Raw genomic sequence first — 26,284 nt, forward strand, 5'->3', positions numbered from 1 at the left:
CTACCGATTTTACTCAAATAGTGCATAAAAACGTGTTTGTTTAATACAGGCTTTAACGCCAATGGAAAATACTGTTTGGAGTTACAAACTGTGGCTACTTTTTCATCCTAATATTTTGTTTTTTAAAAATACCATTAAAATGGTTATGCAATCAAACAAAAACCACTTATGGTAAAGGCACAACTTTGCATACAAAGAATATTTAAACTTTTTTTGTATGTTTTTTTTTTTTAAATCTATTAGGCCTATATTTATCAATTCAAGTAAATTGGTTAGATTGCATTTTAGTACGTGTTCTCTTACTACATGATTTGAAATCTGTGTCTTTGGTTGAAGAAAAAACATTTAAAGTTGCATCAGTAAAGCAACTATTGTCATGTTCCTTGCAGATTGTGGAGAACTTCAGGAGTAACACGGCACAAATCTAATCAAGGCTTTGCTACTTGAATTATGTTATCCTTTTTACTTGAGCCTGTAAAATAAAGGTGAAAAGCTAAATAAAAACCTACTGGAAAAGAGTCAGACACCTTTTTTTTTTTTTCCTTAACCCTTACTGTTTATGATATCAAGCTGTATGCGATGCATTTCAGTAGAAGGAACCTTTGAAATGAAGTGTTAGGAAACGCAACCTCGTCAATGTATCTGGCAGTACTGGATGTATACACTAGATTAATAAACCCCTAAATCCCATTGGATTAAAATAGCTGAGGAGATAGCTGTGATGTTATTACTGTAATCGTCATAGAGTAATTACTTCTTCCTTGCCTGTTAATGGCATAGTGTGCCTAACATGAGACACTTTGTCAATGAAATTTTAATTTAGGAAACTTAGGAAAAAGTCATTTACAGAGTGGACAAAAACTTATGCCCAAAACATACCAATGTGATGATTTCATGTGGCCTTTGGAGAAATCTTCCAGGATAGAAGACAGTCGAGAGCAGGCTAATCACTTTCCTTTTATGCTGTGGACATAAAGTTTGAATGGACCTGTTGATCAATAATAATTTAGCCAGGTACGCCATACAGTTTGTGGTTCCCATTATTGCATGGTCAAATCCCCAGTTTGCATGTGAAGTTAACATACACAGATTTTTTTCCCTTGATTCAGTAACAAGCTGCTTTTCCAGATATCAGGCAATTTTTAGACTTTCAGAAAAGGGATTACTATAAAATAAATCATTTGTGTGGATAAGACCTGTACAGGTACAGCAAATTTAACACCCAGATGTACTGGTAACTCTGGGTAAATCTGCATGAACGGGGTAACTCTGCATCACCTGCATGGTGGAGTCACTCCATGTGTACGTATGTGATTCAGCTGCATGGGACTACATGCAGATCCCTTATCTAAGCTGCGGTCAGAACTTTCAAAATCCTTAAAACAGATCCAAGCTGCACATCTATACTGAAGTCCACTGACCCAGAACTGAGCAGCACATCCAGAAAAGCCTTGCTTCTCCTTCTTTACTTTTGTCTGGGATAGCTATTCCTTTCCTGTCAGAGCAAGGAGTGAAACAAGGAGTAAATCTGGAGATTAAATAATACTAACAAGATAAGTGTTATCTTAGAATAGGTAGAAAACCTCTTGAATATTGAGGGTAACAGTTCCTTTTCTTTCTTTTCTTTGCAGTTACATTCTCTATCTCAGAGTAACAGAATATTATAACAGTGAGAGCACTATTAAAAATACAGAGAAACAATAAACTTGCACAGTCCCAGGATATGGAAGGTGCTTTCTGTTTTTTATTTAAGGCCAACACTTTCTGCTCAGCACATTTCTGCCCACTGATACGTAGTTTTCATGTGTTTTACACCTGCTTATGATCCTCAAAGGTAAGAGCTCTAATATTAGTATGTCTAAATAGCTTACTATGTTTGATGCATTTATATGTAACACTTACATAAAATATTTTGATCCCAGTTACCATTTGTAAGATGTCTCCTTATGTAAGTGTGATAGGGTAAAATGACCTTAGCCCGAGCATAAACATGGCGTATGTTCACTGGGAACACCTTTAACATAGAAGTTTAGAATAAAGAACTTACAAGGGAGAAACTGTGGATTATTGACCTATTACGAAAGTTCTGAATCTGTTCTAATTAGGAAAGAAATAGAAACATTTCTAAAATAAGCACAGGCTATGTAAAGTACAGTTACACATTACCATTTCTACAGCAATCAACCTGGAGCCTATTCATATTTCAAAAAGAGCAGGGTCTAATTAAGCTCTGGCAAACTCAATTCTATTTCCTTTCACTCTGATAGAGTTTGCCTATGTTTGTCAGTGCTGAGTTTGGCTTGTATGCAGTTAAGCACATGTCAGCAGCTTTCATTCAGATGCTTCAACTAGTTCATATATTGCTTTTGATGTATTGCAGCTGTTCTTGTGTTTAATTTATGCAAATATTCTAGAACAGCCATGAGAGCTAAAACAGAATACTTGCACAGAGTGCTGCAGAACTGCAAGAAGTGAATTTCCGCTTCATATTTATCAATGTGTAGTCTCTATATCTCATTCTAAGAGTGGTTCTGCCTTCAGTCAAGAGCTCTCCAATACCTTTCCAAGCATAATTTGGAGTCTCTGGATTCAGCTGAAAGATCTGCCTTGATAGTTTGATGATTTCAAATAGCTGATAGATGAATGAATGGAAATTGTTATCTGTTACAGAAAAAACCCTATGAATAGGAAAAGATAGCTTCAGTAAATTACAGCCTGGAATAGCTTGACCAGTCTTACCTGTATGTCTCATTATTTGCACTGCATTATCCTTTTATGTCTCCATAAACGATTAGTATTGTAATACATCTTTCCTCTTGGAAAAAGTGAAGTACATATTCACAGCTTAGTATTCAAAATAGCGAGGGTTTCATAGTGCCATACATTTGAATTGCTCAAGGGATATCCTAACCTGTTTATTAGAATATCTTAGAAAAAAGAGAGTGCTCTTTGCATAAACTCATACATCAGGTCTGTAATGGTTTTGAGATTTTTTTCTTTCACTTTTCAAAATATATGTGTATTTCAGTGTTTTCCGTGTTCGCATCTCTGACAGAGGAGAAATGAAGAAAAAGGATACTTTTGAATTATGCACAAGTGTTTGTATGTGTGTGGTGCTGCTCAAGAGGCTCACAATGCAAAGTATTGTTGCTAAATTCTTTTTTACATTTCTTTTTCAAACATAAAACTTGTCAGAATGTTAATCTAGATCTATATCCATTCCAATTCTAACTGTTTTCTAGAGTGTTCGCTAGTAGTAGTAGCAGAAAAGTAATCGTGTACACTGCATTTAGCTTATTTCATGATCTCACAGCGTTTTCTGATGGAAACAGGGGTTTAGAGAGAGAAAAAAAAAAATCCATGCTTCTTAATGTTCTTTTGCCAAACAAATATAAAAGTTTCCACAGGCAAGGATTAACTAATACAAATATGCTTTCTGAGCAGCTATTGAAGAATTGCTAATAAACATCATTATAGCTGAGTTCAAGATATTCAACCTTGTAGATATATCCTGTTATAATTTCATTACAGTTGGCTGAAGCACTAGGAGAAGCCAATGTTTCAACCTCTTTGTTCAAGTCTTAATGAATTATTGGAAAGTGGCTGATTAGAAAGCATTGAATCAGTGCTGCATTCTGAGTGTTATTCTCTTTGATGTTGTTTACCTCCCAAGTTGACTCATTTCCTTGGCCAACAATCTTGGTACACCAAGCCTACTTTGCTGGGCCTTATATCCTAGTGCATGTCTGGAATTCAAATGTGGTAGGTAGCTATTTAGTGAATGTTGTAAGCGTTCATTGAAGCTCACACCTTAGAATAGGATTCTGCCCAGAAGTGGGGCACAACTGTGTTGTAGTTAAAGGGGGTACGATGAAAGAAGTGGGATATCCAAGTAGAGGTCTAGTTTCTCCTTGGACTAGACACACTTTCCATACTTTCTTCGCTACTTTTTTCGCTTTGGTGGATCTACTTTCTTACTGCTTCCAGTTGCTTCTGAACTCAATGCCTCTTCAGCTGTCCAAGGCAGAATTCTACACTGTAATCTGAAAATACCTGTTTGTGACACTCGTGCCACTGCACACTGCTGGGTAAGAGCTTGGGCCTACACTATATATTTTAGGTAATGAAACGTGAGCACAGGCATAAGGGATTAGGATGTGAGTACATCTCATCTTAAGACTGGAGTCGGGTCCTTGACTAATTCCTTGACAACACTAATTACTAGCGTTGCTTCCCACAGCATACTTATGGGGCAGTCCCTCTGTGAGGATCTACATTTCTCAGCAGATCGGTTCCACACTTGGGCGTTGCCTAAAGTAAACTCAAATAAGAGCAGCGATAAACTGCATCCTGATTTTTTCATCTCCATTAAACTAGTCTCATTTAAAGATCTTTTCATTAAGTACATCACCTAAAATAATGCAAAAGGAGCAGCCATTAACAACAAGGTTCCCCACTCAAGGAATGGTTGACAAACACTGATTAAATTGTGTGTTTTTTTCAGTTGAACCTGTCTTTGGAGTACCCGAAACACAGCCTCTGCTCTCTTGAGGTGGAGAGAGGGGTTTAGAAAGTTGGCTTGTTTGGATCCAGTGTCTTTTCTTTAAGGATGACCTTGCAATATGATTAAATTCTTAAACATGGCCTCCACAGATTAGGAGTGACCTACAGTTTAAGGTTCGGAGCTTTTGAGATGTCTCGTTGCTAACGCGCCTTGAACAGATTCTCAATTGTATGTCTTCTGAAATACCACAGAAGGAGCATCATAGCGGACTGTGTTTTCACTTTAGTTACAGTAGCCTCTAGATTATTTAAAATTAACTGTATAGCTTTAATTTGAAGAGGCAAGTATGCAGGCTAAGAATATTTGAAGCATGGTAATGAGGGCTGTTGCCAGGCCTCTTACTCTTTCACATAAGAAGATGGCAGAAGTTCAGAGGGTGCAAAGGAGGAGGAAATAACATGAAAGCTGGTTTTACCAGACAGGTAAAGACTTATTCATGCTGGGAGAATCTCCAGCTGGGATAATGCATGGTTGTTATAGCCTTTGTGCCACCAGAATAGAAAAAAGGGTTGGCTCAGAGAAGAGAATCTGGCTCAAAGAACTTAAAATAAATATCAGATGTCAGAGCTGTGACTTAATTGTTTAGCTAAGTAGATCATGTGAATTACACACAGATTGAGGACCTGTTTTTGCTTCTATTGAAATCAAGGAGAACGGAATCCGGCCATACTCTTCTTCCAGTGTCTTTCAGCCCTCAAAACTCTGTTATTTGAGAGTGCAACAGCTCCTAGAATCATTTCTTGTACCAGCTGGGAATCCAGAGAGCTGCTAGTACGCAACTGCTTTGTGTTTTATTACTGTAGACATCAGCTAAGACTAAACAGAATGCATTTCCTTAGTTGCCGTTGGTTTTATTTCAAAATTTGACATTCAAACAATAGCTTCTGTGACTCTAACCATGGAATTTGGAACTCCAGGTTCAGACATTGGTTTCTGACAGTAGCCAATTTCAAAGAGATATGTTGAGATGTACGGGTATTTTCCTCCTTTTAATGCAGTCTCAGATTATAGCTCTGACAGTCTCAGAATTAGACCTATGCCCCAACTCAAAGACATTAGCTTATAAATAACTCCTTAAGAAACAGTAGTTCTGAAAGCCTTATAACTTTGTAGTGAAAAATTATTTTTTTCTTCCTTAACAAAAAAACCCTTCTTCTTCCAAACATATAAGATGTTTGTTACGGTTATGAATAAAGGAAATAAACCATTTTTTCTCTTACTGTTACACTATTGCATGTTTCCTTTATCATTTTAAAATTCTCTATTAAATAAAAAAACCCTCCTATGTTTAATCATGAAAGCTTTGCAAGAGTGAGGAAAATATCAGAAGAAAGACAGTGGCAGCTGAAAACTTGAAAGGATTGTTTAGTTATAACCAAAATTAAATGACCTGGAGCTGACTGACAGTCTTACATTTAGGTAGGAGGGAAAGATTTTGGGAGAAGGCTTCACATGTGCAATTGAAAGTACATTTCCATTACCTGGCTAAGCACCTTCTCATGGTTCCACTGACAGAGTGAAATACTGGTAGACAGGTGACAGGAAGAAAAATATTTGGAAAGATCTACAGCCAATTTGCAGACTGACACGTATTTCTACAAATTCCGTCTGGATGATGAATGACTGTTGGTACAGCATGTAACTGATGACATTATAAATGAATGGAGCATAGAGAAATTACTTAGTATCATATTTCTGGACATACTTGGAAGATACTGTGGGAAATACTCTGATTTAGATAGGGCAGTTTTTAGGTGCTGGTTTCTGCATTCACACCACAGACAGCATCAGAGGGTGGCAAGCACAGTTGTTCCCTGGCCAGTCAGGGTTCAGCCTCTTCAAGTTCATGATGGTGGTAGTACCATTACTGCAGTCTTTGAAGCAGCAACAAGGTGTGATTTCTTTCTCTGAGAAATGAAAGTATAGTGTCTGGGCACTTAGTGAGCAATTACTTTCCCTTCACAAATGATGAGTTAAGCAAAGAAAAATCAAAGTTTGAGGCGGAGAGGAGGAACATAGTATTACCAGTGTTGAAAAACCTGAATAGTTCATAGCAGGCAAAACTGTCCTCCCTATCCCCTGTCTGCCTATCCTGACACTTCAGATGTGATTAAATGCTGCTTCTGTAGCTCGAGTGAGTTAGCTCCCTCCAGCCTCAGGTTATGTCCTTCCCACAGCTCAGTGCCCAGGCTCAGAGGAGCCAACTCTAGGGATAATCTGTTGCCCTTAAGAGGGTGTTGAACTGGAGGCTGGCAACCCCTTTCAGGCTGTAAATAGTCATTGCTCTGCTGAGGTAGGAAGGCCTCCCTGGAATTACTGCTCGTGCCATTAGTTGTCTTCATAGCAACGATCACTGCTAACTATTCCTGTCACTCCCTGTTGCGTCTTCCAGCTCAGCGGAGACCAGCCAAGGCGAGGAGGCCAAGTGGAGTGCAAGGAAGGGGAGAAGGCAAAGTGCAATGGCTGGGCAAGAGTAGGGCATGGGCAGGGGAGAGTGGGGGCAGTGGCTGGCTGGGTCCTTCCCATGGATGTGAACAGGTCTTTATCACCCTCCCATAACTGCAAGTCAACTTTTTCTGATGCTAAGACTACTGGAGGGACTTAGTTAAAACTGATTTTCCCCCATAGCTTCTGAAGAATTAACCTAGGTATCAGTGAAGGTAGGAATGATAAGTAGGTGTCCTTCTCCTGTGCCTTGTATCTTGTGCAAGTGCTCCAAGTGACGCAAGATGAACACCAAATGCTTCCATGCCTGTTTCTCCTACTTTTGTTCTCTTACTTCCGGATGTGTTTTCCAGCCTCCTCCCTTGTACTGTCACAAGTGCTTTACACAGTTTCACATAATAATGTGGATCACAGGGAGTTGCAAACTGAGACAACATGAGCATTTGTGGTGTCTCAAAGATGGTCTTGTAAGTTCAAGTCAGAAAATCAGGTTATAAAGGAAAGAATTCTGTATTCTTCCCAACTAGCAGCATAATAAAAAGAAAAAGAGCAAACTTAAGTAAAATTAGTATGTATTTGCCTTGTTTGCTTTTACTGTTTTCATTTTTTGAAGGTTTCTGTTGAAGGACTGATTTCACTTGAAGCACAAAAAAACCTAGAGAGAAAAGTTTGTCTCAGAGGACTTTATGTCACTTCATCTCCCTTCAAAAACATTACAGCAAACAAATGTATTTCTTCTCAGCGTGAAAGAGGATGTTTTGCATGGCTCATCATGATATATTTGCAAATTTGCATAGTCTTTAGGTAGACTTAGCATTTAATCAAAAGGACTCTATGGCAGCAGGAATAGTAGGGATGCCTATTCCTCCTATTAAATTCCTCCCTCTTAGGTGCTCATAGGACATGACCCAATGGGAATAATAGCACATAGAACATAACCGAGATAGTTATGTGTTGAATTAAGGCTAGTTTTTCACGCTTAGAATCATATGGCATAAACCTATTGGATTTATTAAATCCAGCCATCTGCTATTTCAGGCAACACATCCTAGAATCTTGTTCATAACCTTTTCAAAGAACTGGAATGTGCCTCGCTAATGTAAGACTTGTCTTGCCTGTTTATCAGTTAGTGGAGATAAATAAATATCCCTTTCTTCTTAAAGAAAGGTCCAAGTCACATTAGCCTTGCTTTTTTGTGTTACTATTTATATTATATTATGGTATGTACAGAATCTTCCATACTATTTGTAACAGAGAGTTGCTAAAGCCTCAAATAAAGGCTATACATCCAACTGAAATCAAGTGTCTAAAGTTAGTCATCTGTTTTCTTGGTACCCACCTGAAGGTCTCTATAATAATAATAGAGCTGAAAAATATTTTGGTCCAAAAACCCTTCCATAATTCCCTTGCAATTATGTTAATGGGGTGTTGATGACTGAAGGGGACTATGCAGCCATCAGCAAGAGTGGAATTTGACCCTGGTCACTATAAAAAGGCAGCACTTCAAACTATTTCGAGACTATTTTTAGAAATCTTAAAAAAATATATATTCTATTCCAAACAAAGGGTGAAGAACTAGAAATTTAAAATACTTCAAATCTACTCCCAGTGCATGGATGTCAATCCATCAAACAAATATTAGGAGGACATATAAACACATAGTTCTACAGACAAAAAACAAGGCATGTTGAATTAGGAAAGCAGTATGACTTTGCTCATTACAATTTTTTTAATATGTTCATTTTCTCACTTTACTACAGTTTGTAGAAGGTGTCCCTGTCTGTTTTTATTGTCAGTTTTAGGAATCCCTTTGTAGAAAACTTTGTGCATTTTTGAAAATATTCAGTATTTGCAATATTGCAATTTTTGTAGAACCAAATGGATTGCAGTTACTCTCCTGTGAATGCCCTGTGAATATTAATCCCCCTGGGTTTAAGGGAGCAACTGACGTAGATAAGGCTTACCGGTGTGAGTAAGAGAGATATGACTTAAGTGAGTAGAGATTCTGGGATAAGGATGAATGGTTAGCACTACATGTGATGGATTGGCAGTGGGAAGAGAGGGAAAAAATAGAAATTGTGACTAAATGCCAGACTGAGATTTTAGAAGCTGGTGCTTACTTTTATGCCCACCTTCAGCACATTTAAGAATGACACTGATTTTTTTTAATGTAGTGCTAGTGGTGACTGACATGGTAAAATTTAACAGCCATAATGAAAGCAAACCCTCTTAGGCTTTCTCTTTGGGGTCATACTGTTGTACTTCTAAACTGACTGATGTCACAGCCCACATTATTGCTCAGGTTCCTGATGGAAGTTACAGAATAAAAACTTTTAAATTTATATATAACACCAGATATTGTATTCATAACTAAATTTGGGAGAATTTGAGAATGTATCAATTACTCAGCATTTAAAAGGAGTATTATTTGCCGTGCTCACAGCAGAAAAGTATTGCTGGAATATTACCTGGGCAAGTAAATAAGCATGGAAGTGTTTATTTGACATAGGAGCAGAACTAGCATTTTAGGACTTGACTAATGAGGTACAATCAAATATCACAATGTGCTTTTCAAGTATCGTCTGTAAATGAAGTTGAAATACCGAACAAAGATTTTATGGACAGCAAATAAATACAAAGAGATTAAAATACTGATAATGTCTACTCTTGAGAAGCAGAAGGTAAATCACCAAGTCATTCATTATCAGTTCTTAATTGCACTCTATTTGTAACCCTTAAGTTCTAGAGTACACTTTGTATTGCAAGAGCTGAAAGGGCTCCTGTTAGATGGAGTAAATGGGAAGCCTAGTAAACTCCACTCACAGAGTAGAAAGGTATGCATGAGTACATTCAGCATATTCTACATTCAGTAGATGGCAGTGGTATGCAGTTGTAGATCAATTCAGGATTTTGTCTTGAGCAGACGCTATCATCTCTGTGAATCCAAGCAGTGGTCATTTGGAGATTTATTTGAGGCTTTTTTTTTTCCCCAGAAAATACTAAGATACCACAAAATTTTTCACCTGCTAAAGCAGACAGTAATAGAAAATGCAAAAGATTTTGCTAATTTATTGTAATCTTCATTAGACAGCACTTGGAAGAATCTGGTAGGTTTTGAATTTCAAACAGCAGTATTACATACAGAAAGGAATGCATCTGTCTGGAGCACAGACTCATTTTCCATCTATGCCCATGGAACTTAGTATGTACACACCAAAGTCTCAAAATAAAAGTATTCAGTAAGTGGGAACTGTGTGTGTTACTTAGCAGAAGTAGTAACACAGTGACGTCTTGGAACACTGTGCACAGAAATAGATATTTTCCCTTGTCTAAAGGAATGAATTGCAGATCTACTGGTGGAAGGCAGCGTGTATGTGTGTATGTGAATAAGCAAACAAATTACTCGGACAATTAGGAATTATTATAAAGCTCTTAATTATGGAAAACTGGAAGAAAAAGAACAAAAGAAAAGCAGAAATAAGAGTTTATGTGGTAGAAACCACAGATGAGGTGGCTAAGAGAATTAAATTACATCGTCTAAGTAGATATTTTCTCATGTGGCAGTTATTTCTAACACAAATAATAGAAAATGTTTAATGATTTATGATTGTTAATGATGGAAGGAGTTGCCCTCTGTTGCACAAAGCAATGTTTTTTCTCGCCTCCCTATGGGAAACTGCAATAGAAAATGCATTAAATACATCAGACTGTGAATTGACTTGTAACACAACCACAAATTTTTCCTAAGGGTTTCAAGTACTCTTGGACAGACCCCAGAGTCAACTGGTGGTCCCTGAGTAGGGAATACACGTCATACATTTTCAACAAAGAACTCCATACTCTGTTTCTCTGCTGTATCAGACACCACATGAGGATCCAGAGAAATATTTCAATCTATATTAATATGGCTATTGTTTGCAGAACCAAAAGTAATACCATTCTGATAGCAATAGAATAACAGCATAAAAAAATAACATTTCCAGCATAGCCAAATATGCTGGAAATCCTCAGTTTTGCAGGTAAGAACTTTGTCCAGCCAAGGGCCCAGAGGTAAGAGTTTTGTGCAATCTGGTCACAGCCAAAATATAATAACGAAAGTAGGGAATTAAGATCTTTTAATTGGTCAGGGTACTGAAGAAAGAAGTATATGCTAATTGATTCAACTCTGCTCAACGTCATCTGCTGCTGAGGGCTGTGTTAGGAGCCATTTGTGGCAAATGCCCTAGCCAGGGAGTGGGGTTGACTCCCTGTGACAGCTGCCCGCAGTGGTGACCACATATTTCTGTCTGCGTCTAGCAGGAATACCTGTATCGGATCTCCAGGTGCACACTTCATGCTCCGTTTATTCACGGGGTATTTCACCATGTGATTCCCATGCATGACACTGTAGTCAAACACCTATGCTTCACTCTACACCACAATATACTCTTATCAAAATGAATGTTAACATTTTTTTCTAAGATGCCTTATCTTTGCACTGTTTTCTGTTTTAATTTTTGATTTTGAGCAAAACTTAATTGCTTTTTTTTTTTTTTAACTGAGGCTGTACATCTCTTCCTAACATTTGCAGAAAACATTACACATGTTAATTAACGCATACAGAGGAAGGATGGTTTGGGTCATTAAAGTTTCTGAATATCTTTTGTGTGTTTGTTGTTTTTTTTTTAAAGCACTGCTTTTGTAAAGATTTAATGTATTTTTAAGACAATCATGCTGAGGATGCTTTCATCCTGGCATTGCAATGTCATCCCATTCACTCATATAGTATATTGTTTTATTTGGGTATTTTTCTCTTCTTTCACATCTATTTTCATCTGTTGCTTAAGTTGTTCTGACAACTTATCAATTTCTTTATGAATTTATATTTGAAAATTTTACTATCACTTTTATCACCATACATTTTATTTCTCCATAAACTAAATTCCACAAATTAAACTAAATCTTGACATTGCTGAATGTGTGCAAACCTACTACTCTTGATGTTTCACCTTGTAGAATTGTCACAGTAGACAAGGGTTGCCATCTTTAGGCGCTATGGGGAGTTTGTAGTAAAGAAAAGCTCCATCCAAATAAATGGCTCTTGTCTATTTTAACATGTACTCAAGACAGTTTTGCTGACAATGTTCCAATATTTGTAGAAGCATATTCCAACTGCGCTAAGATTTATTCCTCTACTATGAAAAAATGTACCCTTTGTTTAAGTTGAAGCTTTGGAGACTCTTGTACATCTAAATGTCACTTTTAATTAAAACTTTATTAACACATACTGTGTTGTAAGCAGGTTCATATAATGAAATGATCTTTTAAAAAAATAAAACAATCACTTCCTAGTTTCATGCCAAAACATTTTTAGAAGCCTGTATCTGAGTTTATAGTGGAAGATTCAGCTGCATCTCACTGCTGACAGTTTTATTCTGCCATTTTACAAACAGAAGAAGAAAATACACAATAAAACATTTGTTTTCTAAATGCCATACTTATAAAATAACTTTAAACAAAACATGCAGGAATTAAGTTTTTCATAAGATTGTATGTGTGATGGTGTGCAAAATCTGGATTAATCTATATTAGACTAGGAAAAATTGATTATAAGGTTGGTAATGCAAGACTTTCTGAAATGTATTGCTTTATATTAAAATAAATTTTGCTTGAAAAGGATTATAAAGTAAGAGAAAATATGACTAGGAAAGAAGAATACAAAGCAAAGCAATAAGGGTAATTCTAAAACATTGCCTTTTCTGAAGAACAGACAAGCACATTAACTCAAAATGTCTTTACCGGTATGAATAAAAAACAAATCAGGATCATATAACCTTTATATGATATAATAAGATGTATTACCATTACTATTGACTATATCTTGCATTATGTATTACATTGTAAAAAAATTTCTGTGAGGTTAGAATCATTTGAACTGGCTAACTCTGTTAAGTAACTTCTTGAAGTACAGAACAACATAAAATCAAGAAACACCTGTTATTCCATCACATGACATGTCATTTCAAGGAATGTTGTACAAAATAACAGTGGATATTCTGAATTAACAATGGATATTCTGGAAAATGGATCATTATTAAACCTGGTTGAAGATGCCAAGCTTTAAATACTGTAATTGAAGTGTGTTGTGGAGAGCACTTTAGCACTTGCATGTAAAGCTGGTCAATACAGATGAAGGTATAGTGATAACTAATGTCATTTCTGGTTTTATGTTCTGTTGGATACTTTTTCCTGAAACATTTACCTGCTATGGAGAAGTTTTCCATGAATGGTTTAAGAGTTTATTTTTTTCCTTATTTTTTTAGTGATTGAGGAAAAATTGCGTTGGATTTTATTAGGGGTTTTTTTTAGATGCATTAATATTTTTACAAAAAGAGATTATGATTTTGGATGAAGACTTTTTTTCTTACATAGAAAGAGTAAGGGATCTGGCCAACGAAGATGAGCCTGAGCTCTACTACTTCACATTTTCTGTGCTTGCCAACAGTACAGCCTGCAGTGAGACATTGTAGATCCTCCTGATGTAGACTTGGACTAGGCCAATTTTTGCTGTCTGATTTACACTGCTTCTCTGAATAAGCTAAATAAGCAAAAGCTGCCTGCTGGGAGCATGAACAAATTGACATCTTGATTTTTTTCTGCCAAGGTGATACCACCTGAGGATGTGGAGTGTTCGTGCCCCAAGCCAGCAAACTGTTGTGTGGATTTGGCTTATTTCAGTGCTGCAAGCACAGGTCTTCTTGTTATTTGTACTACAGCAGGACATGAATATTCCAGGCATGATCGTAGTGACATGGTGCTGGAGACAGGGCAAACACAGGGTAAAAATCAGCACCTGCTGTCATAGCGTTGCAGTCTGAACAGACAAAACACAGAACGACCGAAGGCACAGAAGAGTGAAAAGCCTGATCCCAGGTGAAGAAACTATGTCTTATACTGCAGGTTAAGCATATGCCTGAGCCCAGGGCTGTGGCTTATTCAGTCTTCCACCTCGCTGTAATCATGTCCAAATTAGTGAAAAATTAAACATTCATGTCAGCTACCAGGTGCTGAATAACAACTGAAAAGTGCACAGAATAATTTTCTAGGGAATTAGCTTAACAACAGTGATTCAAATCAACTTTGGAAAGTTTACAACAAAATGAAAGAGTGGGGAGCTGGAAAGCTGTTGCTTACTGCTTCTTAGCTCAGACCTTGTTAGCTTGCACCATCATCTCATTTATCCCAGCGTGGTATAAAACTCTGGCAGACCCAGTCACCTTTTACCTGAAGCCTCAAAAACTTCTGTGAGGTGTCACAACTCAGATTGAGGAAATTAATGGTATGGCTGATTTCGAACCAAATTTGCAGTATAAACGTAACTATTCTGTCTGTGAGGCAGGGCTGGAAAACCCTCTAAATTTGTCTTGTCCCTAGATTTTTGTGATAAATGTTCTTACTATTTTAGACAGCAGATCCAGGAGCAGGTCTGTCCCAGCACCATTTAATAGTCGTCCACAGCCATTGCTGTCTGTGGAAGGGGTGTAGGATGGGCAGCATTTTGCCCAAAATGAGTAATAATCTAAGGACACACATAGAGGTCCTAACGTAAATAAGAAAGCAATCCTTGAATTAAGATTATTTAAGTTTATAAACTGAGATTATACCCAGGATGAAGCCAGGGTCAATAGCACAAGTGCCTTATAACTCAGATGTAATCTCTGGTGAGCAGTGAAGGTTTTGTAAACCTGGACACAAGAATGCCACAGTCCAAATATTCTAGCTGATTAAAAACAGTTACTATATCCCATGGGATATACACTGTCTGTATTTTAGTAAATTGTTTAATATGGTCTTGAGGCAAGAATGGATTGAATAAACTCTCCAGTCAATATTTCCTGTTCATGTGGGTTTCACACTTAAAGCACTTTTTTGTTTTATTTCCCCCCCCTTTTTTTTTGTATTTTTGCCCAGCGTGACTTTCAAGTGTTTTGATGTTAGTAATGCTTTGCCAGTCTATCTTATTATATTAATATTTCTGCTTTTCCTTTGTGAAATTAATATGTCAAAGGGACTTAACTTGCATTGAGAGGATGTGAGCATACAGTGTGAGAATGGACATTAAGCTCTCTGTCTTAACAGGTGATAGATGCCACGTGAAATATGACTGGAGCAACTAAGAGCTTATTAGAAGCCAGGAAAAGCTAGAATAAAAGTTTTGTCATGGTGATTTTTCACCACCTTATAAAAGCATCCTGTATGAATTTGAGATTCTGCTTCTGGCTGCAGTGTGATCTGGTCAGGACTCAGTGATACATATTCTGTTCAAAAAAGACGTTCATCGGTTTGATTTAAATACTAAGTCCTTTGAGACCTCAGCCTCACAGTTGCGTACAGATAGGAGGGCTTGGCTATGCTGCTGGAAGACGGAATAAAATTACTGTTAGTTGTGTTGGACAATTCATAGTTCAGGCAGAGTTGCCCCTGCCATTGCAGCCAGCAGACAGAAGCGTTCCAGTAACCTGTGCTGCCCGTGATTTTCATACAAATGGGCTTAGGTTGTCTCTGTGGAGCCCTAGGGGCTCACTGATTGTGTTTTACCAAGCAAATGTACTGTACTATAAAGAAAATGACCTCTTGAAGAAAGCTGAAGCCTGGGCACGTGTTGAAAAGCTGGTTGCAGCCCGGAGGGGAGGCAGCCGCGCAGGGAGGAGCAGGGATGGGGTCAACACCATTCAGCCGCTTCCCAACACACGGCTGACCTAGTTTTTCCTACCGGGACAGGCATAGCTGGGCTGGTGTGAACCTTGGGCTGGTGTAGGTTACTCATGGGAAGCCTACCCTGCAGCGTTCCTTCTCAGGCTTACCGAGACAGCCACAGCTGCGATTTTGTGCTTGCAATGCCTAGCTCCTTGCCTGAGCATCAAATCCTATCACGTTGTACCTTCTGTGCATTTAGGGGTGGGGTTTTGGCTGGGTACTGTATTACGGACTTTTCCTAAAGAATTTTATAAGGCAAAAGGCAGCTGCTGTTCCCACAGCAAATTCTATAGACTTTGAAAGGATGTGGGTCTAAATGTTCTTTGTCAGACCAGGAATGGCCTGTTCCTAGCCCAACGCTCACCAGCCTTTGCTTATTTGTCAGTGCTGGTCCACTTGAGGCATCTCATTCAAAACTCAAGCAGATCGTTTCACTGTTTTGGCTTTTCATATACTTCATTCTATGTAGTTTTACACTAGCTGGCAATTCATGTCAGTAAAATTCTAAGTTTAATGGAGAAGGGCTGTTATTTCATTTGCAATAAGGAAACGAGTTAGTTAAAACTGAGATTTTTGAGGAATCTTAAGTAAATTAGGTCCCCTAATCTTGCTGAGTTGCCGTAAGAAAACGTAAGCATTTTAGCTTAAAATCCAAGCCTAAAAATACACTCATGTGACCTCTGAGAAACTGCCTAAAGCCAGTGGTAAGAATTTATTTTGGCAGATAACCAACATCTTCCTATAGTATGAAAGGAAGCTTGCTCTCTTCTGAGCTAAATGTTAATTCAGATGGGGAACTGAAAAAAAAAAAGAGAATACAAAAATTGGTAATGCTTTTAAACTAAAAGAGGGTATATTTATAGATATAAGGAAGAAATTTTTCACAACGAGGGTGATGAAACAGTGGCACAGGTTGCCCAGAGAGGTGGTAGATGCCCCATCCCCGGAAACATTCCAGGTCAGGTTGGACGGGGCTCTGAGCAACCTGATCTAGTTGAAAATGTGCCTGCTTTGCAGGTGGGTTGGACTAGATGGACTTTAAAGGTCCTTTCCAACCCAAACTATTCTATGGTTCTATGATTTAAAATGATATTAAAGGTAAGGAAATATTTTTAGTGAATAAATATATTTGGCTACAGGTCCTAATGCTGTGAGTTACTCATGTTCCTTGTATTAGTGCTAATAAAGGCATTTCTTCTGAATTTAACATAATGTGCAACTGTTATATACAGTCACTGTCTGCAGTAGTAACAGCAGTTACTCAACAAGATTGAGGGGAAATGTGCTACATCTGAGAATACTTTCACCAAAAGTTAAAAAAAAAAAAAAAAAAGGTGAGTAGAGTTTTTGTGTTAGCTCCAATTTCTGTTCTGCCTGATTCCTTTGACTGTTCTGAGACTTGTATTTTCTCTTATATTTTTTGGAAAATATACCCATATATGGAAAGGGAATATTTTAAAATCCACAGCTATTTTCATAGGAGGGGAATACTACTTTTTGACTAACAGTGCAATGAAAATATGTATGGCCCATATTTTCTTTTCTTTTCAGGTACCTGTGTTTCAAAAGCTAAAATATGGTATTTAGTTAGTATTTATCTTGGTACTTTACATAATCTGTTCAGGCTTCAAATACTTGTCATAACATGATAGCTTGTTTATATAAATACTTATAAAATTATAACACAACTTAAGATGTGTAGAAATGATTCTCAGAAAACCTGATAGAGTGTGTTGTAGGATGACCAGTTGGTATTCATATGTGAATTACTTGAAATGTTGTTTACACACACACATATGTAAATGCAAAAGTAATTTCATAGTTAATTTGGGAGGCTATTGGGTCTCTGCACAGCAGGCATCTTGGCATATTATGCTTTCAGAGCTTGTATCGTAATTCCTATATTACACACTTTTTTCCTTCTCTCCTCAGAAATTTTTCCAAGAGATTCCAGTCTAAAAGACAAATTCATAAAACATTTTACAGGTAAGGCAGCTGCTTGCTCTTAATTTACCTGCATATGCATATTCTAAGTAACCACAAGAGTCACACCATTAGCTTTTTTGAGGTTCTGCATCAAGTTTAACATTTGTGAAGTTAAATTTGCATTGTTTAGGACTAGAAGTTTTTACAGAACTCTAATTACGTTTAGGTTTGAGTCTCCCTGAATAATCTAGCCTAAAATAACTTTCAATACATGGTAAATTAAAATATTCATGATTTAAAACCTGTTATTTCGTTTTTATCATCCTATTGTTGCTTGTTGATTTGCAGCTACACTACAAGTTTAATAGTTGTAGGTACTGAATGTATATATGTCTGTGTGCTATAGTTACTGCATTGTATATCTATGTGCAAACAGTTTGCAGTATGGTGTTAAAAATGTGATATGGGTGAGCACCTATCTGCTATCTCTGGCAAGCAGTATCTTAATGAGAGAACTCAGTACATTTTTAATTTTAAATATATGTATTATTTCCATATTTTTCATCAGTCCTGCCATATTTATTTTCAAGTTCACTAATTTTAAAACTTCTCACTGGACTGCAAATATCTTCCAGAAACAGGCCTATGTGGCCATGTAAGTTTTCACTATATCAGGGAAACACATTTTGCCTTGTCTCATGGTGTATACCTGTGATGCTTATTTTAACAAGAAAAACAAATGGAACAAGGAAGGATGAAACAGTGTAAATGAATCAGAAAAGTAATTTGCTATTTCAGATATGAAAGTTTAATGGGATTAGAGTCAAGTACTTGTACTTGAAAACTGAGATAGAGTTGCATAATGCACTTACCTTTGGGACTCTTATTTTTGTAACAACTGGAAAAATATTGTACTGAATATACACAAAAATATGAATATACACAAAAATAGTTGCCAACAGCAAGATACTTGCACTGATTCTTTACTCTTCAGTTCCAAATACTCTGTAATTCAGAAAAGTGAAGGTTTCAGAGTATGACACTGCAAATCTGTAGGTAATTTTAAATGTTATTGGGATTAGTGAAACTAAATACTAGAAAAATAGTTGGCAGCTGAGGCATGAAAAAGAGAATTGGAAATAATTATGCATTTCCTCTTTGCTGGAAATTTCAGACAGCCCTTGGCAAGAAAGGAAAAAAATTGTTGTCTCTTTTGCATGGGGGAAGTGTCTTCAAAACTTTAGGATAAACACAACTTTAGGATCTTTCTGCCAACTGCTAACTGCAGCCTAAGAGCATCTACAGGAAATGTGCTACACCCAGCTGGCCCTTCACTCTTACAGTAAACAAGAGTAATTATGAATCTTACCATTTTCAATCCATATGAGAAAGAAATAAAAAGAACATACAGGTCCAACTATTCTATCCTATGTAGCACAGCAGTAATGGAAATTACTCTCCAGGGGAGGACAGACAAGAAAGATTTGCTTATATTAATAATTAATCCATTTCCTTTTCATTTTTAACTTTGGAAACCGCTCAGCTGCCATAAAAAGCTCAGCATAAGAATCTGGAGAAGCTAAATAATGAATACAGAACAAGTGTCATTACTCAGAAACAACAGTGAAAAATAAACATGAGTTTTACAGAAGATATTGTGAGAATACTAAATCATAGAAAAGAAAAAGAGCAAAATAATACTTGAAGACCACTTTCTGGAGCCATTCATGAAATTAAAAGTCCTTTTCTGCATGAGTAATTGCCATCAAAATTACTGAAATAGTTTGACTAACATTAGCTGGAATGAATAAGGAAAGCAAGCTCATTCCAAAATTCTTGAAGTTTATTTCTTTGTTGGCTCAGAATTTCTGCCTACATCACCTTCCTTCCTTCCTTCCTTCCTTCCTTCCTTCCTTCCTTCCTTCCTTCCTTCCTTCCTTCCTTCCTTCCTTCCTTCCTTCCTTCCTTCCTTCCTTCCTTCCTTCCTTCCTTCCTTCCTTCCTTCCTTCCTTCCTTCCTTCCTTCCTTCCCTCCTTCCTTCCTTCCCTCCTTCCTTTCTCTTCCTTCCTTCCTTCCTTCCTTTCTCTCTTTCTCTCTCTTTCTCTTTCTTTCTCTCTTTCTCTCTCTCTTTCTCTCTTTCTTTCTCTCTTTCTCTCTTTCTCTCTTTCTCTCTTTCTCTCTTTCTCTCTTTCTTTCTCTCTCTCTTTCTCTCTTTCTCTCTTTCTTTCTCTCTTTCTCTCTTTCTCTCTTTCTCTCTTTCTCTCTTTCTCTCTTTCTTTCTCTCTCTCTTTCTCTCTTTCTCTCTTTCTTTCTCTCTCTCTCTTTCTCTCTTTCTCTCTTTCTCTCTTTCTCTCTCTTTCTTCTCTTTCTCTCTTTCTCTCTTTCATTATGCTCTTAAGATGAGTTTTTCTGTCTGTTTTTTTCTTTTCTGCAGCTTTATTAAGTCCCGTAATCCACAGACGTTTTCTTAAAATACAGCTTTATTTTTCTTGATTCTGTTCAAATCATAATCCTTTTTCTATCAACCTTAGTTAAGTAGACTGTTCAGGTATAGTCCTTACTAGTTCAAGAATTCGAACATTCTAAACTAATGAGGTTGTGAAAAAGAGGAGAGATGGGGAAATCAACATTATCTTTACAGTCCATTATCTTTATAGTTTCAGGGTTAAGAAAATTATTGTACACTTCTAGTATGCCAAGAATAGTAGACACTTTTTAAAACCAAGTTAGAAACATATGTAACAGTCCTCAATTATAGGAAAAGTAATAAATAATCTTGTGAGTCATAAAGCTATCTATCAATTCAGCTTGAAAAGCCAGCTGACACAGAGTGCTCTGTAAGGCACAAATAAAATTAACAGCCTATTTTTGATGGCAAGAAAGAGAGCTAGAAAACGATGTATTATCTGAAGGTACATGGAATTTAGTTAGCGACAAAAGCTGATGTTATCTCCATATATCTTGGATAATTTAAAATTACATACTTACTTTTGAGCCTAATTACTCAAAAAAAAAAAAAAAAAAGCAACAATCTTCCAGTTCAAAGTTGCAAAGGCTGCTTTGTCAGTTTAATGAAAAGCTTATTTGTGGCTGAAAAAAATCATGAAATCTACATATAACTGTAAGACATATTTAATGTTCAAGTGTGATCACCGTCATAAAGAGGAATCTTCCCTCAAGCTTGTGGTAGTTTGGCTCCTCTATCCAGACAGAATTGGCTTGGTATGTTTTACCAGGCTGATAAACCACCTTTCAAGTTGTGAAATAAATAATTTTTGCCCAGAAATGCTTACTGTCTTCCTCTGACGGGAAAGTCAGTCAAAGCAGCATGCTCCATATGGATCCTTTTGTAGTACTCCTTGAAACAAGCTATTCTTATTCAGGGCTCCTTTTTGTGCTGAATTTAGAGGATGCAAGTTAACTTTAGTCTTGTTCAGTTAGTCTCAATTTATGTCAGTGTTTTCTGTCCAAATCACAGGAAACTCATCCCCAGCTGTCAGTGGTAGTACTGCTAAGCAAGTTATATGATGCAAATACTACATTTTTAGTCTCCTTTTCAGCTTGGATGCCATCAGTTATACCTTCCCAGGACCATCAGCAATTATGGAAGGGCTTTTTGGCAACTTGTTACATTTAAGCTGTGTTTTGGAGACCAGTAGCTATATACTTCTATCAAATATTAATGTTGGTAGGTGACACTGATATCCAGGGAAGGAAGCAGAGGCTGGAAGAACAGACACAGCACACAACACCTTGGGCACACAGAGATTTGCCTCACCCTAACATTGAAACACATGCTGCCCTCTGCACATCTGCATCCTTTCTTGCTAGGACTATTTTACCAGGATATCAGGTTCCTAGATGCTATTCAACTGTCATTTTTTTTCTGCAACATTGCATATTAAGAACTTCATAAACCATCTACGTGCAAATTAGAAGCATTAGTACATGAAACTACTTCATCTTTCCAGGGCATAGAAATTCATATTTGCTTAAAGTGTTGCTTTTATTTATCTTTAGAAATAATATCCACATTCCTTCTACATTAGAATACTGATGACTGTTTAGCAAACTAAATTCTGTTGTAGTTGCACAATTCTATTATTCACCATATAAGAAATTTTACTGTTAATTTTGAATTACTGGAATTTCAAGGCTAAGCCAGTCCATTGTTTCCAAGGCCCATTTTTCTGCTCTTCAGATCATCAACATAATAGCATAACAATAGTATTTCTTTCTGTTATTTCAGTGGCATTGTTATACTCATGTTGCATCATAATTGTTTAAGGTATAATAAAAAAATTAAACGTAAATTTGTGAAAGCACAGGGAAATTAATTCTATGTGTCGATGTCATTCATTGAAGCTGCAAAGCAGTGACACTGAAAGTTTATGGTTAACTCCTGCTTACTTTCAAACAGGGCCAGTCACATTTTCATCAGAGTGTAGCAAGCATTTTCATCGACTCTATCACAACACAAGGGATTGCTCAACGCCAGCCTGTAAGTAGTGGTTAAAGTACCTTATAATGCTAGCTGTGATACTTGTCTAAAAGCAACCTCCTTTTCCTACTAAGTGTTTGATGTAACAAATATCACTGGTTCTTTTGTAATTGTTTCTCTTTAACATTATACTACAAAATACACCCAAGGTCTTCCAATATACAAAGATTTTCTAATGCACTTGCAGTCAGCTGCATGTGATGGAGTTCCTTCAAAGTGAGACAAACATAAATGAAATGAAAACTACACTCTGAAAAACTAGTTGAGTATGCCTATGCAGAGGGCAGATATGAAGCTGTGTTCTCCTTCCTGCTCCCTTTACCTCTACTTATACTTGTGCAATAAGATAAAATCTGAACCATTCTCTACCTTCTCTTAATGCTCAATAGTAGAGTTATATCTTGGTTTTTTTAGTATATTTCAGTTTGTGATAATAATTTTCTATTTTATGCTCATTGTTAAAGAACATAAAATCAATTAATTCATCATTTCTCTTATTGATATGTGCAGTTCTTATAAAAGAATATTCCAGTATGAGATCCACATAAGTTTGGCTTCAACACAGCCTGAATCTAATTTTGTCAGTAAGATTGAAAAATAAAACTGTCCTAAAATGTTGTCAAATGGATAAAACAAATAAACAAAAAAACCCCAAACAAAATGAAAATCCCTTACAAAGAAGTTACTTCAGTGTTCTCTAGTGCAATGGACAATTCAAATAAAGTGAGTGGAAAATAAGGAATACCATTTAATTAGAAAATGTGGATATCATTAGTGATGTGTAGGCATAAACTATGGACCAGGGTGTCTTGGTAATTTTTCAGGATTTAACATGAAAAAATAGTGACACTTGTCTGCATCACTTAGAAAGACAGTAAGCACTTTTTGTGAGCAGCTGAGATGCTCTCTCACCAAAGCTCAGCACCTCGGAGGACCTGGCTTTTGAAAGGGGCTGGAGAGCCCTTGTCTCCATCTGCCCTTACACTGGTCAGAAGCTGGAACGTAGAAATCCATGGCTGTCCTCAAAAGGTATACATAGAGCTTTGTAAGTAGACATATGAGTAGGCTAGACATATATCTATTACATGCCGCATAACAAAAATACCATGCATGTTGCATGTGGCATACCTTGATACATGGATCCAGAGTCTGTGAATATTATTTGGACGTCCTGGTATTTCCTGAGTGCTTCACTTTATTTACAAAAAAACAGTCATAATATTTCTCTTCTAATTAAATAGGTTTTCTCTAAGTTTAAAAACAAGATTGTGGTTAGGACTGTGTGAAGAGCTGATTTTTAAGTTCAACTATCAAAACAAAATGCAAAAGAAAAAGTGCAATTAAAACAAAAGCAGGTTGTTTTTTTGTCCTTTATGTCAACCCAACCCAAAACAGACAATGAGTTTCATTCAGCCTGAAATGTTCTGTTGATCTAAAGAGGAGAGCTAAATCCTCAGAAATGTCTCCACCTTCTCCAGCACTCAGAGTTTAGAATAGCTATCAAGGCTGATCATAGCCAGGATCTTTTCCTATCTCTTTAGAGTTTGATATTTTCTTTCAGTGACACCTTAGCCACCGTAGGATGTCTAAGGATGAGTTACTTCCTCTCCTGCTGACACGGTTATATTCTATACAAACATTCCCTGAAGAACTGAACCCAGGTTAGCATTCAGTCTCTTGCTGTTTGGTACAATTTCTATTAACTTTTGTTAAAATACTTATCAAGCAAGAGAAGAAAATTGCACCTAAGTATTTCTTGTTACCAAATAGTTATATCTTTCCATCAGAAAGGACAGCAGCGGCTCAGGGGCCACTTGGACAAAGTGGTCCTTTGAACCAAGGACACCAGAGAGAGAGACAGCAAGTAGGACACTAGTATCTCTAGTCTGATGATTAGGAGATGTACTTAGACATGGAAAATATGGATTTCCACCAATGTTAAAACTAAGTGGAGCAATAAAAAATTTGAATGAGCCAGACCTCAAACTACCTCATAGTCTGCTGGTTAGAATAGTCTCACAGTTAATGAATTAAATTCCTTCACGTAAAGTTGAGAGTTGAACCTGGTCTCCTACATGTTGAGAGGAAACTACTTGGTAGAAAATTAATTGCTACCATCACTCACATTTCCTCTAGAGCCCTGGCTAGGATAAGGTACAGTCTAATATTGCATCTTGCACACATAGTTTAATGAATTTCCATCAGACAATGGTTTCACTGTGTACAGTGTATGAAATTCTAGTAAAAATTATACATTTAATTTTATGCAGTTTTTTGACAGTACCTGGCAAATGAGATTCATTATTGCTGTGGGTAATTTTGTTTTATAGATTATAAAAGGTGTGCAAGGTTGCTAACAAGATTAGCAATGAGCCCTTTGTGTACACAGTCCTAGGATGTTTGCTATGTAAGTATCATTTTTCCCACTCATTTTCTTATTTGTTGAATGATCTAGTGATTTACTTCACTCTTGTATTTGTTATCAGGCATGCATACAGAAATGTGATAATAACAGAGTGCATCAACATGCAGCTCTGACATTCCTGTAAGGACTGACTGGTTCCTCAGGGGAATACATAGAAGCACAGATACAGTGCATAATTATGCACTGGGTGACTTTTTACTGTTCAAAATTTTAAGAAGGAGTCTGGTTGGTGAAAGAAAAATGCATGAGAACTTCATCAACATATTTATTTCAGGCCTTTCAGAAAGAGGGCTTTAATCCATGGAAGAAGCAGAATGTCTTAATCTCAGGTCTGCCAATGCAATCTTCATAGATACCCTGTCACTTTATTCATCTTTGGGACCATTTTTCATTCCCAGATTGTCTCCTGAGAATTACTCTAAAGTTAATACCACTTCATGTTGATGGAAGTAAACTGAACATAAAGAGTGACAAAGCTAAAGGCTTCAAGTAACAGGCTGTGGAAGTAACCAGTCCATTCTTGTTTATGAATAGCACGTTAAATGTGTTAATTAACAGCATTGTCACTGATAAAAGGAACATTTTCAAGTGAGCTGTTTTCTCCAAATGTTTGAATGTCAATAAGATGGTTGCACTTCCAACGGTAATTTGAAAAACTGCAGTGGTTTTTATTGACCAATAAAATATATAAAATCAGTGTATTTAATTTATTTAAATTTCTTCAAAGATGCTTTGAAGATTTCTTCTTCCTTCCACTGCCTCCTCCTGACAAATACTGCAAGCTTGGAGTTTGGGGGAGTTGTGTATGTCACTTCTTTCTGCATCAAGACTTCAATTCACACTAATCAAGAATAAGAAAGGAAGAGTAGGATATGAGTCAGTGTTAGCTGATTTGGTTTCCAAGTGGAGGTGGGATTCATTTTGGTGGCTGTGAGAAAATGATTTGAAGAATATGGCAATATTTCAGTGCTGAGAAGAAATGACATAATTTCTTTCTCTTCTTTGTTTTTTTCTTAACTATTTTTAGTGTGTTTGGCCTCTTGCCTTCCAGTTATTGCAGATGGTTTTGAATAGAACAGGGGCACTGAACCAGAAACTGACCAGGGATCTCATTTCTTTACCAGGTTCTCCTTTTTGTGACTAAGGGCAGGAATCCTTTTTTTGAATGCCCTTTTTTTTTACAATTTTTTTTTTGAGGTGCCTAAATTCCTGTTTGTTTGTTAGTGTTCTCTTTAAAATCTCAACTTTCTAAAACATCCCAACACTATTTCATTTTATGAAGTTTCACCTATTTAATCTGTGTTTTCCCTGGTCTGTATCCCTTTACACCTCTGGGTTCATGGCTCAGGGCTTCCAGAAAGATTTCTGGATGTTCCAATACATTTTTTCCTTTTCTTTCAAGCGGATGAGTCAAAGATATGCCTTCATATCCACAGTACAGAAGCATCTATCTCATCCTATTTCCATCTTTATAATACAAAAGGATCAAAAGTTGCTATCATTTGCAAATCCAGGTGTTCTAATTTGGCTGCCAAAAATACACTCAAAGGCAGGGGAAGGGAAGGTTTAAATGGTAAGCAATGTTAGCAGCTCATGTGCACTGTGTTCATTTAAAGTTTTATCTAGGCTGACTTTTTCTCTTCTTGTTGAAATAGAGAAAATGTTATTGGAAAAAGTAGAGCTATGA

The 26,284-nt window shown here is 36.9% G+C and overlaps 1 protein-coding gene across 1 annotated transcript in view; it reads left to right on the forward strand.

Moving 5' to 3' along the window:
* Nucleotides 1-24,567, forward strand: part of ALKAL1 (ALK and LTK ligand 1) — a gene marked incomplete at its 3' end in the record, with an annotated part of 32,327 nt that extends 7,760 nt beyond the window's left edge. Inside the window, exons 2-4 of the mRNA XM_082014988.1 lie at nt 17,678-17,731; nt 22,092-22,172; nt 24,503-24,567. Coding sequence (XP_081871114.1) covers nt 17,678-17,731; nt 22,092-22,172; nt 24,503-24,567 — 200 coding nt within the window. The remainder of the gene's footprint in view (nt 1-17,677; nt 17,732-22,091; nt 22,173-24,502) is intronic.
* Between the last annotated feature and the right edge of the window lie 1,717 nt (nt 24,568-26,284).

The sequence above is a fragment of the Phaethon aethereus genome, assembly GCF_964289735.1.
Source record: "Phaethon aethereus genome assembly, chromosome: 2".
Classification (NCBI taxonomy): domain Eukaryota; kingdom Metazoa; phylum Chordata; class Aves; order Phaethontiformes; family Phaethontidae; genus Phaethon; species Phaethon aethereus.